This window comes from Dermacentor silvarum, chromosome 7 (genome assembly GCF_013339745.2).
Source record: "Dermacentor silvarum isolate Dsil-2018 chromosome 7, BIME_Dsil_1.4, whole genome shotgun sequence".
Classification (NCBI taxonomy): Eukaryota; Metazoa; Arthropoda; class Arachnida; order Ixodida; family Ixodidae; genus Dermacentor; species Dermacentor silvarum.
In genome coordinates this window covers 172,620,457-172,637,200 of record NC_051160.1, presented here as the reverse complement: position 1 = coordinate 172,637,200, position 16,744 = coordinate 172,620,457, and the positions used below count along the sequence as shown (strand labels likewise).

Here is a 16,744-nt window from a genome sequence, read left to right as displayed (position 1 = left end):
CAGGCACGCATCCCGTACACCAGCAGGCAAGATAAGAAACGCGCGCGATTTCGTAAAGCCAGACAATTTCAAAACGTCCCGCGATTCGAGAACCCTTACCGCCGTGTCGAGTCGGTTACAAGGTAAGCCTCGTAAGAGCTCCGCTGGGAGAACCGCGAAAACACGATTTCTTCACTTTAGTATCGTTCTCGAATCGCTTCTTCACAGTGAAATCGTTCAAGATTGAGCACCACCATCGCCCATTGCGTGAGCGGGGACGCGTGGAACGAATTTATTCGTCTTCTTGTTTTCGCCGCGCACCGCAAAGCGCGGGTTCATTTCACCGCACGATAACGGAATTGAGGGATGTTTTGAGAGTGACGCGCTCTCGCTGCGGGAGGCAGCGCAAGGACAGTAGCGAGAGCGATCACCCCCTCGGAGCCCCTTCTCCGGCTTTTGCTGCTGCCGTCGTACCTGGCCTTGAAGACGGCACCTAAACTGATCGCGACCAGATTGCCTGCGCGGCAACGGCGGGGCGACTCCACCTGTTCGAGAACCTCGCGAGAAGTACGCGAGAAAGTTTATCCAGTCCATCCAGACTGAGGGAGAAAAAGAAAGAAGAGCGAACGAAAGGAGGTGGAAAGAAACGACATTACTTTCTTTTTTTACCTTTCTTTCTTCTTTTTTTTCCGATTCGATTGGCTCGCAATACGGTTTCCAACCGGAACCTGATTGGTTGGCATGTGACGCGAGATGTGGCGTAGCGTGGCTGGCTGAGGCGACGAGGCCCGACTGTCGCCGCACACGTGTTCGAAGCCAGCGGCAGGTGTAGGCGAGTCTTTAGACGGCACCTCTTCGACACCGACACACGATCGTTTGGCGTTCGGATACACCACTTTCGTGAGTGTTTTTTTTTTTTTTTTCAACGGATACGTTCAAGCACGTTTTTCGAGGCTTTCCGCGAGAACGAACTATCTTCAAGTCGTCGTTAGATTTTCGGCTCACCGTAATATCAAAGCTTGTAGCCTGCGTTAACTGAGTGTGGGTGTAAAGGCAACGGCTTTTGTGAATGCCGCGGTAGAAACATTGCTGCGCATTTTGTCAGGCTTATCGCGAGATTATCTTCATGCCACCATCGTTCGAGTTTCGGATAATCATGTGACCAAAGATCCTAGCCAGCCGTAACCGAAGGTGGACGCGAAAACGATTTTTCAAAAAATAAATAAAAATAAAAGAAAGAAAATGGGTGTCAGCGTCAAAAGGTTATGAAGCCATCTTATGCATATGATATACCCACAAAATTACTGATCGTTGATCGAGATGAGGTCCTAAAAAGAGGGACGGCAAGAGGATGTTACTGATACTGAACTGTCTTGGTAATAGCGAAACTGACTGTCCAGGCTTGAGAGAACGCTCGTTCGGAGGCGGGCAAAAATATGCTCGGCTAGCGAAGAGCGCCAGGAGAAAATTCCATTACGTAATTATGTTGAACCTACCTCTTCGTCCTACCTCCTCATATGTTTTATTCAGTACGGAATGCTGGCTCGTGTCACGCGAGGACGATCGGAAAGTAGCGTGATGAAGGCGTTCACACTGTTGCCATATGGCGCGGTCGAAGCGTTGTAGCGAGCGCGTCGTAGGCCCAAGGGTTGACAGCTCAAATGGGAATGCACAATCAATTTGTTTACGCGAAGGAAACGTGAAAACTGTCTTAACGCTTACTGTTAATGCGTTTACTACTTCTTACGTTTACTGCTTGTGTTCATTGCCCCCTTGTTTGCTGCTAACACTAAGCTTCGGTTACCTGGCTGCCAGCTAAAGTATTGTGTAACTGCGTGAGATTTGATCCACGCGTAGTTTGTGACCATTATAAGGGTGGTTAGCAATTTCAGACGGAGTCACGGACGCATGCCGCATCTTCAAATTTTAGTTCCCGTAAAGTTGAAGGCACGCGTAAAGAATTAAAGAATTTCAGAGCCATGATAGCCTTTTCTTTTAAAACATGAATAAAGCTCGCGGAGCCAACAGATAATCAACTCAGGCAGGTATGTCACTCCGTATGACATTGCCTCTCTATTTTACATTTTTTAATTAAACATTCCCTTTTGTCTTCAGGTCCGAGTAACGCATTCCAGAGGCGAATGGGCGAAACCTGCAACTAGCGCAAACAAATTGATTCTTATTTAGAGAATATTAACTAAATTCTTGCTTCGAACTTGCCCATTAAACCTAAAGATAATTTTGTGGGATGGATAATTAAATAGTGTAAGCACATCGAATAAGCGACTGAGATTGAGATAAAAGAAACTGTTTTCCATGACGAGACGAAAAGCCCGTGACGGTAAATTTCCGACGTGATGCGACGCGCAATGAGGCCTTTGGAGGAACTGATGGCGAAGTGGTGCATGATGAGGATACTTATAGAATGCGGTTACGGCGTTCCATAAGTTTGACATCATTTCACCGGATATAAATCATAAAAGGGCCTATTTAGAGATTTAACAGTGGCTTTACGCGACCCTCTGTAATAAAACGATAACTGACTTATTCTGAACAAGCTCGAGAGAAAGTACTAGTTTATCGTGACTGGTATTCCATACGGCTGTGCCGTACTTCAATTTCGGACCAGTTTGCTTTTAATAAAGAAATCACTTTTGAGGAGAAAGGTACATGGGAAAACTTGTGGTGTTTTATTTGAGAATATATTGACACCATCAGAAACTCTTGAAAAGCTTAATAACATCACCAGACTTTTGTGTTTCGAGCGTGTTTTATCCGAAAACAAGGGTCTCTGAGGCACTAGTAATACGAGACCTGTGCTTCATCCAAACAATGTGACCTGCTTGGTATATTGTCCGGCAACACAGTCCTAGTCCGCCGGACAACACTAAACTGCATATAGCGTGTACACATTAACTCCGAGTAATTGGTAGCTGAAGGGACACGTTCCACGACAATTAGTTGTAATCAGGACAGTGCCGGTAGTTTTGCATTTTCGCTACTGAAGACTGTAGTAGTCGTTAGTAGTAGTTTTTTTTTTTTTTTTTTGGGGGGGGGGGGGGTTATTCCGTGGCAAACCCATTCGTTATTCTCCCTTACCTGTGAGCCGCCTAAATTATTCGACAAAGCGAAGCCCTGGTTACACCTATGAGTCACGGCGATCCAATTTGAAAACGGACACGGTGCAGCGTGTCGCAAAGACATTCTTGGCTGTGCGCAGTAGCTCAAGGATATCGGCTTATTTTTATGGTAAATTTATGGATGGCAATCGACTGACGTAGCATTTCTCAAAAGCTAGACGAGATCTTCTCTTCTTTCCTAGGTTTTCCTTGCAGAGGCATGCGAGGTTTCATGACACCGGCAATATCTTTTTCAGAAAAAGATTGCCATAGTGTGATGGAAGAGGGAAAGGAAAGGTGCGCGTTAAAACGCCAGAACTTTGAGAAAAAGTTAAGCGATTTCTTTATTATACGCTCTGTACGTGACTCGAGACACACCCCTATTCCCCTATTTGAAGTCAGTTCATGCACCCGGAGGCGAGTGCTTTCTGCCGGGAATTTGTTAGGTTACTTTTTTGTGTCTAATCGTTATTCAAGGACAGCGAATGGCACGTTGGTTATTAAGGAAATGGCAGAATCCCATTCCCAACGGGCTGGACGGCTTAGGACTCCTAGACTGTCAGCTTTCGGTCTTCGTACATGCTCGATTGGGAAGACAACGGCTGATCTAAACAAACCTCTTTCGCTGCAGTTTCCTGCAAGAACTTGCGCAGCCGAACGCGCTTGAAGGCGCAGCGCGCTCATTGTAATTCTGTCCGGGTTTTGTGTGAGACGTTTATCATTGAAAGCGTATGCTCTTCGCATTGAGAATGACGAATTGAAGGTGACGTGAAAGGTCGCGGGCGGGAGAATTTAATTGCGTCGCTAGTCAGCGCTCCTGATAATATGCAGACTGCGAAGAGGCAGTAATCGTTTTCGACGATGATAAGTTAGCCTCGGTGCTATATGAGGCAAGCGACAGAGGCGGCCTTTGAGAATCCGAGGTTGGCATCATTTTCCTCTCTCTGCGCAGCAGGTGGCGAACTGCAGTGTACTGAATAATATCTCTAACAGCCATCTTAGTGTGTCTTAAGGGTGTAGGCGATAGAGAAGTCCGCATCATAACCGATTTACTGAAAATATAAAAAGAATTAAAGAAAACTAGTACATTAAAGCTCACGCTTACCATTGCTCAATGAAAGAGCGTTAGATGGACCAAAAATTATACAGCGTTTTTCATGCGAGTTCATTCGAAATTGATACCTAAAGAGAAAATCATAGCATGGAGCATAGCCTCGAGAATTACAGCACTCTATAGTTACGCGTTATCATGTGCGCTTTGGCTTGTTTACTTGTGCATATTGTGTGCGTTTGTATTAGGTCTGTATGGGTTATTTTATGAGACACCCCTGTCGTATGTAGGTGATGACTAGGCGCATGACCGGACCTCCATTACGCGTAAAATAATCGGTCTGTATCTTTCTCTAGATTGGTAAAGGCAAGACAAGAATGAAATTTGGTAACTTCGAATTCTAATATTGCTCTTTTATTTTTTCAGGAAATGCTGCCTTTGATACTTATTGCTGCCTTCGCCTCGGGTAAGTCCAATTTCACCACTAGGCTCTTGGAAACTGCGCGGCTGCGCACTAGAAAAACAAGGCAGGAGTGTTAGAATACCTTCCGGTTTTCTATACCTCACGTCAAGGGAACTGGAGAAGGAACGTAAAAAGACGATGGAGATAAAAATAAGCTTCTGAACAGATTTACTTATAATGGACAAACTTTACTTCTATTCGAGATGCTGGTTGTTCGTTCTCAAAATGTGTATAAGATCTCGCGTGTGAATTCCAAATATAGGACCGCCTGGGGAAATCAGGGCCCTAACACATTTTCCGTGACTCCAAGCATCATGCACTTATTTGAGCGAGACAAACGTTGTTATTGGCAGGAAGCGCAGATAATTTTTTTATGATATACTGAAGGTAGTAAGTAGAGGACAATATCCGTCATTTTACACAGATGGCAATCTACTGATACGGCGCCAGTCCTCGTATTTTCTTAACGCGCTCACTTGGACTACCGCTGCCTGTGTCACGTCGCTTTCATTTCGTATTTTTTGTATCGTTTTTGTATTTTGTGTCTGTGAGAGGAAAGCAATAATATGAAGGAACAATTTCATTGTACCAATTGCCGGAACATCAAGTGGAAAACGAAACCCGCGAAACACGGAGAAGCAAGAAGCCAAGCTGTTATCACAAATCAAAGGCTAACATTCGACAAAATGTGCCGTTTTAGTTACTTCGAAAATTCGTTAGCGTGAACTTTCGGGGAATGCTCGAAAATGCACACAGGTTAAATAGCATGTAAATGCAATGAATTCATTTCACACCCTGCTTGGGTGTTGCCAAAGCCTGCTTATAATTATATGCTTTATTTAAACTAAAATAGGCACTGTGTGATACGAGCAGGAGAAGCAGGAGCCATCCGAAACACTTCAAAAACGGTCGCTTTGCGATGAACGTTACTGATGCAGCTTCTTTAATTCGATTACGGGGATTCAAAATGCGACTATTCCCGGAAGCCGAAATTCCTGGCTCATTTTACCACCGCTTCTTTGAACATAAGTCGCTAATGTAAGTGCTGGGGGAGCTTTTACGTAGAGATGCGCATCAGTGAAGTTATAGCCTTTTCGGCTACTAACTGTAGCAATACATTATTTTCATTCTTTGACAGGTTGTGCGCGATGAGAAACAAGCATTACATTTGTGTAAATGCTATTACACAATCTTGTATTCGCATTCGTGTATAAGTACGTATGGCCTCTGTCAAAAGTGTACAGGCCACGCCGCACCTTCCCCATATAAAGCCTTTCGGCTATGTGCTGGGGTTGCCGTTGTACTCCTAACACTCCAGACCTCTGGTTGGTGAATACGAGAGTATATTTTTCATTGCCCGGGTGTTGGAACGTATGGCATAACACAGCAACTCCCTTGAACAGCTTGTAGTCTGCGTGCTGGTCGCAGGCACCGTAACCCGTATACTGTTGACAAAGAGCATAGTTGCGTAAATACTTTTGTTTCGATACGAAACAAAAACGCACAAACTGTTCGGGAACTCACGCAATGTGGGAGTTTGAAACAGACGAGATCCAGTTGGCTTGTTACGCGAGTTTAAATGCATCTAAGGCCGTCGTTTGCTGTCACCGCAGTGCATACATTCCGATGAGCTCCTTAGCCTATTCGATTGCGCAGATAATTGATTGATTGCACAGGAAAGTTGGATTGTTATAGACGGTACCAGCTGAGTGTATTTAACCACCATGGAAATGGTGGTGAATAATTGAACATTACATGGTTTGGTTTAAAATGTATTTATGGATTGTTATATATTATTTGGCTTCAGTTTTGCTGAATGCCTACACGAAAGCATTGAATCATTGCAACACGTTGTTGTAAAGAAACAGTTTTATTCAGTAAGAATTTTTTACTTAATTACCTGGAGATGGGTGGATGGATGAGAAACTTTATTAAGGTCCTTTAGGGTGCAGCAGCCCTCAAGCCTATATAATGAATCATGATTTAGACTCACGATAAAGCAATGATTAAGCAGTAAAGCCTATAAATACCGGCGCACTCAAAGCCATCGGTACGTCTCCGTTGGTAAGGCTGGTATCTCTGTATGGGATAAATTTTACACCTGCCTCTGTGGTTCAAGATAAGGCATGCAGATGCATTATTGTGACACCAATTAACAACCGGTTTTCTCCAGATCGCTTCATAAAAGCATTTCGTGTAGACCGAATGATTGAAATTCAAAGGCTCGTGATCATCAATGATCTTTTTAACCAGTGTAAACAAAATTACTTTCTTATCAAGAGTTCGGCCTGTGAGATAAGTGGGTAATATAGTGATGCAGGACAGGACAGCTTCCGCTACCTACATGTGCAAGGTAGGAGGGTGACTTCATGAAATGGCGACCCAGCAAAAGAAAGTAGCATCGCCGAGAACGTTGGACGCCAGGGGACGAAAACACAATGGAACCAAGCTCACCTCGTTGTTGTTGCTTGCTCTTAGTTACTCCTTCTCATCTGGATTATCACGTCAGGGGTATGGTGAGGTAGAATGTTCCAGCACCAATCAAATGATGTCTCTACCTCTCTATTGCCGGCCGTACTTACAAAATTGATTCATAAGCGTTCCTTTACCTTTCCTCTAAGGCTTGCTTTACGGCATTCGTTGAGAGTAACATGCTGTAGTTAAATAAAACTCGACAGTATAGCCACGTGCGTGCATGTTCTGCGCTTCCAAAGGTTGAAGACACAGACTCTTGGAACAGTGAAAGTAGTTAGGAAGAGGGCCGAAGGCGGTCTTCATGAACGCAGTTACGTCAAACAGGGAATGTCCTGCGGACCTGCACATTCTAGCAAAGAAAGGGCCTTAACTATGACCTCTTATTTATAACCAGCGACTGCATGCATACCTGACATGTTTCCATTTTCCCGCAGCCTGTTCGGCCACCACGGTGGACGAGGTGAACGACTACGTGGACGTGGTCCTCAGTGAACTGGGCCAACAAATCCAGACGCCGTACAGGCCCAAGGACAGCTACAACAAGACGGTGGCCGGCAGGCCCGAGATCTGGGCCTACTTCGGCGACATCTTCATCACCGGCTACAACAAGCTGGAACGCGACGGCAACTGCGCGCACGAGGAGCACGCGCTCGCCACCGGCATCACGATCCGCTGCAACCTGACCACCAAGGAGCTGCGCGTCGACGTCACGGGCACGCTGAAGCACTCGACGTACCCGCCGAGAAACGTGCGCGCCACCGGGGTGTTTCTCAACCCGCATCTGCTCATGAAGATCGCCGTGGAGCCCTGGAAGGAGATGAACGTCACGCTGCGGCTCCGGCTCACGGTGCCTCAGGTCAAGGTCGTGAACCTGGGCGAAGAGTTCAAGTTCAACAGCATACGGCTCGGGTACCGGGACGAGATCATCTCCATCATCAGGAGCTCGACGCCCGATCTCGAACAAGACATGAAGAAGGCGGCCGACAGCGAAATCATTCCGTACAAGAGGAAATGAACGCGCGCCGCCACCCGCTCATTCTACTGTTGCGAAGAGCGTCGCCATTCACACATGCCTTTTACACTGCAGTCACCGAATCATCGCACGTTCTCGAGCGCCTCGAGACTCGCCCGGAGGGAGCTCGCCAAGTCGTGGCGCCTGTTGGCCGCAGTAACGAAAACTGTGCCTTGGAGTGAACGTGTCTTGCATCGCGAATGACTGCGGTGAGCTCGGAATGGGCAGAGGTACCTGCGAAGAACAGGCGAAGATGTTGGTTGCGCGGTAGTTCACACGTTGCTGCCTCCGCTTCGAGAACTCACGAGTACGTACATCTCGATCGATGTTTCACGCATGGGTGTCGGCGGCGAGTGTTGTGCCAAGTACGTGCCTAATGTGCAAGCCGCATAGTGTTCGCGCTCAACAGTGATCGCGAGCTTCTGTGCAGCGTGGTGCACGAACTTTGCTAGCACGTCTAATAAAGAAATGCCCGTTCGCGAGTTATGGCTTCTGCGCAGCGATGTTCACAGCATGAACTGGAGTCGCCACACTGTGACGTAGTAATATTTTAAGCAGTCCTGCACATCTTAGCTGATGCTACGAGTAATTGTGAAGCTATCTTGTAAAATTCTTCCGGAAGGGCCTTTCTGAACTTCTTTTAAGTCCTCTTCAAAGGATCTTTTTGAAAATTATACCAATAAAATAAATACAATAGACCAACCACATTAAGCGTGATCACATAGCTTCAGCGTAATATGCCTTATTGCACATCAAGCAGTAACAGCAGACTAGTTTTTGAAGTTTGTGTGCATAATAACGCTAGAAATTAAGGTCATGGTCTTCCTCTGAGTGGGTTCAGAGAATTTACCCGGTAAATAACCGAAGCAGCCGGACTGGAGGAACTTACAACTTACAAAGAAGCACAATCCTGAAAGATGGGTATTTTAGGTCTTGTAAGCGCACACACACATCAACTTGCTCACGGCTGGTAATATAAGAACGCAAAAAAGTGAAAAGTAAATACGTTTACGTGCAGCGCATGACAAAAAAGAAAAAAAAACAACAACTGTGATAAGGGATGCCGTAATTATTACCCCTCTAGATGTAATTTAACTCATGGCGGATATATGTGAGCACGGGGTAACACAACTGTTATATCGTTCAAACAAGCGTTCAATACGCATCCTAGAATCTCACGGTATGTGTTTTTATTTTCTGCACGTGAAGAAATGCACTATGGAGCGAAAAATTACAGTTGCTTGGTAAAGCAACTTTTTATTGCGATAGCAATTATATGGACACTTCAACCGGATTTCTGCCGTCGGCGTCGCCGTCGCCGTCGCCGTCGTTGTCGCCGTCGCCGTGAGGTTCCCTATAGATAAAATCTTCGCCGCGCGCCGTATGCCCGAGCGGAAGCGTGCGGGGACGCGCGCTATCACGGAGAGCGAACGCACTCATCTCCCACGCGCAAGCAAGGCAGCAGGAAGCCAGCGCCGGAGGGAGCGGGGGGGGGGGGGGGCACTTCTACTCTGCCAACAACCGCGCTCGTCGCTCGTCCGCACCGTCTCTTATCTCCACACGGCTCTGACCTTTATGCGCCGTGCATTCGCCGCTCAGTTTCCGTTCAAGCGATAGACCGCACGTACCTTCGCCCGCTGCGGCGTATGCTTGCTGCCAGCGTTTTGACAGTCGTTGTCTGCAGTCATTCAGTGTGATCTATTCGTGTTTGTTTGTGCGCGCTCACACCACGCTTGTTCATTCAGTTAGTAATAGTCGGGCCACATTTTCCAATGCACGCTACACATGCAATGCTGCCCGGATCGGCAGTGCAGCGCACAGGTGTGTACTTTCGCACACACTGCCCAAGGGAAGCGCTTCTCATCAACACCACCGTTTAACACGCGCCTTCTCGTGGTCATCGAGTCTCTCTTCATGTCGGTCTACTTACGCCGCAGCAAACCTGCTTACTTAATCAGCTCATGTTTACTACAATTCATATTGCTACCAAAGCCGCTCACCTTACTTCGTATGACATTGCTGTGTTGCTATCGCATTCATTGCTTCGCCCTTCGGGCGAAACTGGGACATTTTCTTTCAATTATGTTGTCCGCTAACTATCATTATTGTGTTACCAAATGAAAGTATGCATTCCGTCTCAGTCCATTTCTTCGAATCCATTATTTCTGAGCCATGTGTCGAGCACCGTAATTATGTTTTTTAAAGATCCCATGAAAACGTTCTGTGCTTTAAGCAGCCCACGGCATTCAATATAGAAGACGTAAAGAGCAAATTGCTAAGACCAGGTCTATTAGCTTACGCAACCGGCAGTAATGCTATAATGATCCCCAAACCTAATAGAGAGAGTGCCATATACCATACTGATCTCAGTAACAGAATATTGCTTGCAAATGACTGTAGTCATTCAAAATAATTTTTATAGTGCACTTGGTTCGCTGTTTAGTTAAGATTTAGTTAAGTTTTTAAGCTTTGCGACGTATCATGTATTCAAAAAAGTCCGCGGCCCATATTGAAATACGTGATGCCACTCCCATGAGGTTAGCTTTTGCGTGTTTTCGCACCCGAAATATAGCGCTGTCGAGTACGATTTCTAGGAACAAAAACCGCCCGCCCGTACAAAAGAAGCGACAGCTAGGCTCTGGCAGCGAGCAAGAGGTAGACAGGCGTGTCAGCAACTTCATTGTGAAGGTGAAAAACGATCACGGTGGCAACTAAAGTATGACAAAGCGCAGTCCAACAACAATTGCAGAATACGGTATGCAGACATAATCAATTGAAAACGCACTTGAGAGCACCGCATACCAGTAAAAGATAGACTATCGATGTCAATTTTGCATGCTTCACAATTTTACTTCAGGTCATAAAAAATTTTTAGAAATGTGCCAACAGAAAATACGTGATGAAAACATCCGCGTTTGTTATTTAGGAACACGTCCTGCATTTATATGTAGCTTATGCACGAATACAAACATTTAAGGATGCTCAGATGATAACTGATTAGCTAACTAAGAACAGCGCAAGAAGACATTATCAGCAGTTCTAGACAACTTCGATGAATATGCCGCTGGTGACATCCATAGACGATGATGTACACCCCACAGCACTTATGGTACGTGCGTGGTAAAATGCGAATGACCTAGCAAGCGATGCTTTCTGCACGACTGCTTCATTACGAAGGTGCCTGAAACAATACAGCCACAGCAGTCGTCTGAGAGCACAAAGCAGTCAATTTTTACACTGTGTTCTGAGAAGCAATGAAGGAGTTGTCTTTAAGCATCATGATAGTTATTAAGCATCAAGTTCTCTATTAAGCATCACGATCGTCACCAACAACAACGCATGAATGCTATAAAATTTTGCAATGGAAAGGTAGGCTTCAAACAAGGTTACTAATGAAGCAGAGTCTCTTCCACTCCGCCTTTTGGCGTCTCACGCCTTGCTGACGCAGCTATTAAGGCTGGGCGAGTTCCGCGCAGGCACGGCGCTTCTCCGGCGGCTAAGAGCAACAACTCGCTCCCATTTCCATGCGGCGCTGAACACCTTCCAATTTTTAGGATTGAAAAGCCTAAACGGAGTCGCTTCGACCCGCCATGGTCTTTTTCGGACGTTACCTGCAGCCTCAGTGTACCCCGGCTGCCAGCGAAATGCAACATTTCAACAGCCGAAGCAAGTTTCTTGTGCTGGCCCACTTGAGCACAGCATTTCAAAGCCACCTACAAGTGTACACAGACGGGTTGGTGTGTGCACAAGCAGACAGCTGTGCAGCGGAATTCTGCATACCCTCCCTTGATGTGTCATGGTCTGGCCGCCTGGATCGCGTAGTTTACTCTACAACAGCACAAAGCGCCGCAATCACCTCGGCTTTGCAGAAACTACTGGCCTTTTCTGCACGAGATGTCGTGGTGCTGACGGACTCGTAGTCAGCGTTACAGAGATTACATCGTGGCCTACCTCGAGAGTAATTTACAAGGCAGTCTCGTCTGGCCCTGATAAACGAACTAACGAGCAAAGGATTTCAATTCAGATTTCAATGGATACCATCCCACGTAGGAATTGATGGAAATTAAAAAGCTGACGCCCTTGCTCGCCTAGCGCTGACATGTGTCCCAAAAGTGAAAGCTCCAAAAACTTTTCAGAACCCTAAGGATGCCATCCGCTTTCAGATTAGGGCGATCCACAAGACTCGACGCGAAGCCTGTGTGGCTCATTGACGTACTCGGGAAGAAGCGACGTTGTTGTACCTCATCAGAACCGACTCCGCGTACACCCTGGCTTGGTTATTCAAGACTGGGCGTTGCGCTTCCCCGCTCTGTGCCTTCTGTGGTCACATTGGCGACATCGAGCATTTCATTTGGCTATGCCCGCCGTTTGACACAGAAAGAAAAGCGATGGTCGAAAGCCTGCAAAAAAGCGGTCATACGCACAGGACCTTTGAAGACATCGTTTTCCCCGGAGAGCCCGCAGCAATCAGGAAGAGAGCGCAACGACTGCTGACAGCCGTCGTGCGATTTACGGGGCTTATCGACACCTGGTGAAACACCCCTAATCTCAACTCGAAGGAGGATCAGGCGGAACAATTACCGGCTATGTATGCCAGGCTAACCCCACCTGCTTCAACATCATCACCACCACCACCACCACCAAGGTAGACTATACGGAGTGGAGGTACCACGGATACATTAAGTAGCCGAGGGTTCCTGTTTTCCTATTTTCTTGAACAACGTCCATTTAAGACGCACTGTCACACCTTATAGATAGTAGTTCTCCAAGTACAGTAGCATCGCTTTGCCAAGGTGTATTAATTAAGATCATCAGCAACAATCCCCACTACAGTGGGCGGTGGTCGAGTAGCATTAAATACTGCAGGTGTAGTGCAGGTGCAGCCTTGCGGTAAGGTGAACGCCAGTTTAGCAGCTGCATCTGGCACAGGTTTGACACTTTTCCTCTGCACATATGCTAAGCTCCATCGATTGGTCAAACACACCGATCCCCATCATACCCTCCGCGTATTCACGGAAGTTTCGAAGTTGCAAACTTCGAAGCTCGCAGAGCGTCTCTTGGCGGACCACATGTCCAGAAATATTTAAGGCTACCGTACTGGATTACAGTCACAGGAACGTTTGTGAAGCCCTCTGCATCTTTCTGTGTGAGACAAAAAGAATTCCATGCTAAAATTCTTCTTAATACTTATCGAACCGCAACGGGGAGCCAGATACGGAGGCACACGCGCTAACTAGCCGCGGGTCTCCGTCAACGCATTCCTCGGAGCCGCAACGACCCGATGCCGAAGACGAAGAGTATTCCATCACAACCTACGGCGACGTTCTGCAGTGGTACAGAACGAGCAGACGCCTCTACCCACCACCTCACCGAGACCTACAACGCAGCGAAGCAGCCACACTACGGCAGTTGCAAGTACAACCCATATGGACCCCCGTATGGGCAAAGCACGTTTGCCCGGAGGTATACACCACGGATATATGCCAACACTGCAAGAAGGCGCGCGCCACCCAGAGACACCTTCTCTGGGACTGTGCGCCACCGCCGGGTAACCAAGAAGCAATGCCAACTGCCATCAGCAGCAAGATCATCAGCCGAGAGCCAGGCAACCAAAGAGACGTGGTCCAGCACGTGCTTAGTATCCTGGAACGCCAGCGGCCGAAAGCGGCGCCCCCACGGGTTTGACGCGAGTAGGTTGCTGCTCCGGGGACGTTCGAGCACGCTAGTGTCTCGCTTTAATTCCCCTACCCCTTCCCCCCTTTATGCCGGATCGACAATAAAGTTGTTTCACTCACTCACTTAATACTTAATAAGCTCGCATAGCTTCTTGCTGTAATACTTAGATATTCGATTATTCATACCTGTAACAGTGGACGCTTTAAGTCTGTTTTACAAGATACTTGTTTCATTTCACCTTACTTTCCTAGAAAAAGAACAGTTTCTTTTCACAGCCCGATTCATGGCCGATCCCCACGAGTGGGTTGCGCCATTCCACTAGGCAACAAGAACAAGAACAAGTTAGACTCAAAACAGACAAAACATGGTGCACTGCCTGTTAGGTCGCCGCTGCCTTCGGCTTCGAGGCCGATTGCAGGAACAAAGCGGCCTACGCGCTGCGTTTAACGCATACGCAGAATGGCCTGGAGATCTCGTCGTAAGTCCCACCACATACCTCTTGTTGATCATTACCACCGAATGGCGGATGGTGACAAGGCTTTTGATGACATGCTGTACATTGTGACTGAGGGAGCCACCAGGAAGCCCTGGTATAGAGGCCTCGTGCTTCTGTTGTAGAAGGAACGTTGTTTACTTCTGATGTCGTGGAGCCACCGTTGCACGTCTTGAGGGGGTATGGTTTGCGGTCGCAGGTGGTTTTCTGGGACTGGTAGCAGCGTCCTCGCCTGTCGGGCCATAAGTCTCTGCACCTGGAGACCCTAAGTAGGAATCGCGAGGCATACTTCTCCCCTCAAGCAAAGCAGCACAAAAATCCACTGTACCGTACCGATACCTCTTCAGTCGTTTTTTTTTTTTTTTTTTTTCTTGGGGGGGGGGGGTTTCTTGAAGGGCACGTTCAGCCATTCCGTTTGATCGAGGGTAATAAGTACTGGAATGGATGTGGTGCAAGCCAATCTTACCGACAAAATCACGGAAGCTCTGGCTGCTGAATGGTGGCCCATTGTCGGTGCATATTCGCTGTGGGAAGCCGTGCGTCGGTGCAAGCAGCAATCACCTTGTCCGCTGTTGTCTGCTCAGGCCTTAGTTCGAAAAAGACAGAATAAAAGTCAACAACCACCAAGTACTCTATGCCATTGTGATAGCAAATGTCGGCTACAGCAACTTCCCAAGGTAGTTTTGGAATTTTATGATTCACCATCGGCAAGCGTCGATTTCGTTGCTTGTGTTTATGGTAGGTCTCGCAGCGTCGGGCAGCTACTTTTATATCGCTGTTTATTGGAGGCCAAAAGAGCACAGCTCGGGCATGTGGTTTCGTGTGGGAACAACAATAAAGCGTCAGCGACCAACAGCTGCTTTCCAGGTGTGTTTTTTAATACTATCGGGTACCTCTGTAATCTGAGGCGCATGCGCTGAAGTCGTAGAGGGCATTGGCATAATTGATTCCTGAATATCATTTCTAGTGGCTTATTATCCGATTCTACTACAACTTCAGGCTGTCTGACAAGTTAGTCACGAAATCTGTCACATCCGTGAACGATTGCGAGCATTTCTTTTTCAATCTGGGCATACCTTTACTGCGTTTCTGTTAACGAACGCCACAAGTACGCTAGCGGATTCTCATCCTGTATAATTACTGCACCAATTCCGTTCTGGCTGGCGTTTACCGACAGCCTGATAGGTTTGCCGTTCTGGTAGTAGCTTAACACAGGAGCTGTGTCAAGCACTTCCTGTAGAGCCTTGAAGCTTGCTTCTTGATGGTCATCCCAAACCCACGTGACATCCTTCTTTAGTAGGTCTCGAAGTGGCGCTGTTAGGTTTGACATAATTCGGAATAAAGCTGGAGACAAAATTTACCGTGCCCAAGAACGCCTGCAGCTACTTCTGGTTGCTTGGCGTCTGGACTTGCAAGATGTCTTCTAGCCGCTGTGGATCCAAACTCAGCACGTCACGTTTCAAAGCGTGTCCTAGGTACCAGACAGATTCCTGTAAAAAACGGTATTTCTATCTGTTCAATTCCAGGTTGTCCGCTTGGCATCGTCGCAGGACGTTTGCAAGTTGACGTCATGCTCGCTTCTCGTTCTGCCCTCGCACTGGAATATCGTCCATGACAACCGCTGCGCCTTTGAGGCCTTCTAGTACCCGGTGCATGGCACGCTGAAATATTTCCGGTGCCGACGAGATTCCAAACGGCATGCGCAAAAACCTGTAATAGGCCATAGGGAGTGCTCATTGTGCAGATTTTGGAGCTTTCTTCATCTAGCTTTATTTGCCAGAAACCGGCGGCTGGATCTAAAGTTGCACAGTACCGCGCGCCACTGATCGAAGGTGCTATGTCTTCCAATGTTGGCATTGGATAGTGCTCGCGAAGCAGTGCTTTGTTCAGATCAAAAGGGTCTAAACAAATTCGTACCTTCTCTCCTTTAGTGACGACGACCATGTTGCTGGCCCACACCGTCGGCTCTGTCACTTGCACGATCACCGCCGATGTCTCCATGAGGTCCAGTTATGCTTTCATCTTGCTTTGCAATGCTATTGGAATCCGCCGTGCTGGTTTCACCGCTCCCTGGGAATCAGGCTTGAGCTGCAGGTGGTAAACCATACCCTCCAATTGACCTAGGCCCTCGAACACGTTTTGTAAGGCTTCGAAGCATCGTAAAGGACTAGTTGTTCGACAGAAGATACTCTTTGGAGTAAGCCCAACTCTTCAGCAACTGCACCGCTCAACGTCACGGCAACTTCGTCATCCACAACAAAAAAGTCTCTCTGAATCTTGCTTTCTCTCGCTGCAACTTCGAGGCGAATTTGTTCCGTTGCTTTTTTCTGGAAGCCAAAGAACGTGTTTAAAACTACGTTAAAGTCACGTGGCTGCTTGTATGTTATTTTCTCCAGCTGGCTGCGCGCGATAATTGAGCAGGTTGCGCCTGTGTCCAGCTTGCAAAAAAAAAAAAAAGAAAAAGTCGTTTTCCTTC

The 16,744-nt window shown here is 47.2% G+C and overlaps 1 protein-coding gene across 1 annotated transcript; it reads left to right on the top strand.

Moving 5' to 3' along the window:
• The first annotated feature begins 429 nt into the window (after positions 1–429).
• LOC119458698 (uncharacterized) lies at positions 430–8,581 on the top strand. Its single transcript, XM_037720558.2, has 3 exons — positions 430–879; positions 4,576–4,615; positions 7,522–8,581. The coding sequence occupies exons 2-3, from the start codon at positions 4,579–4,581 to the stop codon at positions 8,100–8,102; spliced, it is 618 nt and encodes a 205-aa protein (XP_037576486.1). The 5' UTR covers positions 430–879; positions 4,576–4,578; the 3' UTR covers positions 8,103–8,581.
• The last annotated feature ends 8,163 nt before the right edge of the window (positions 8,582–16,744 follow it).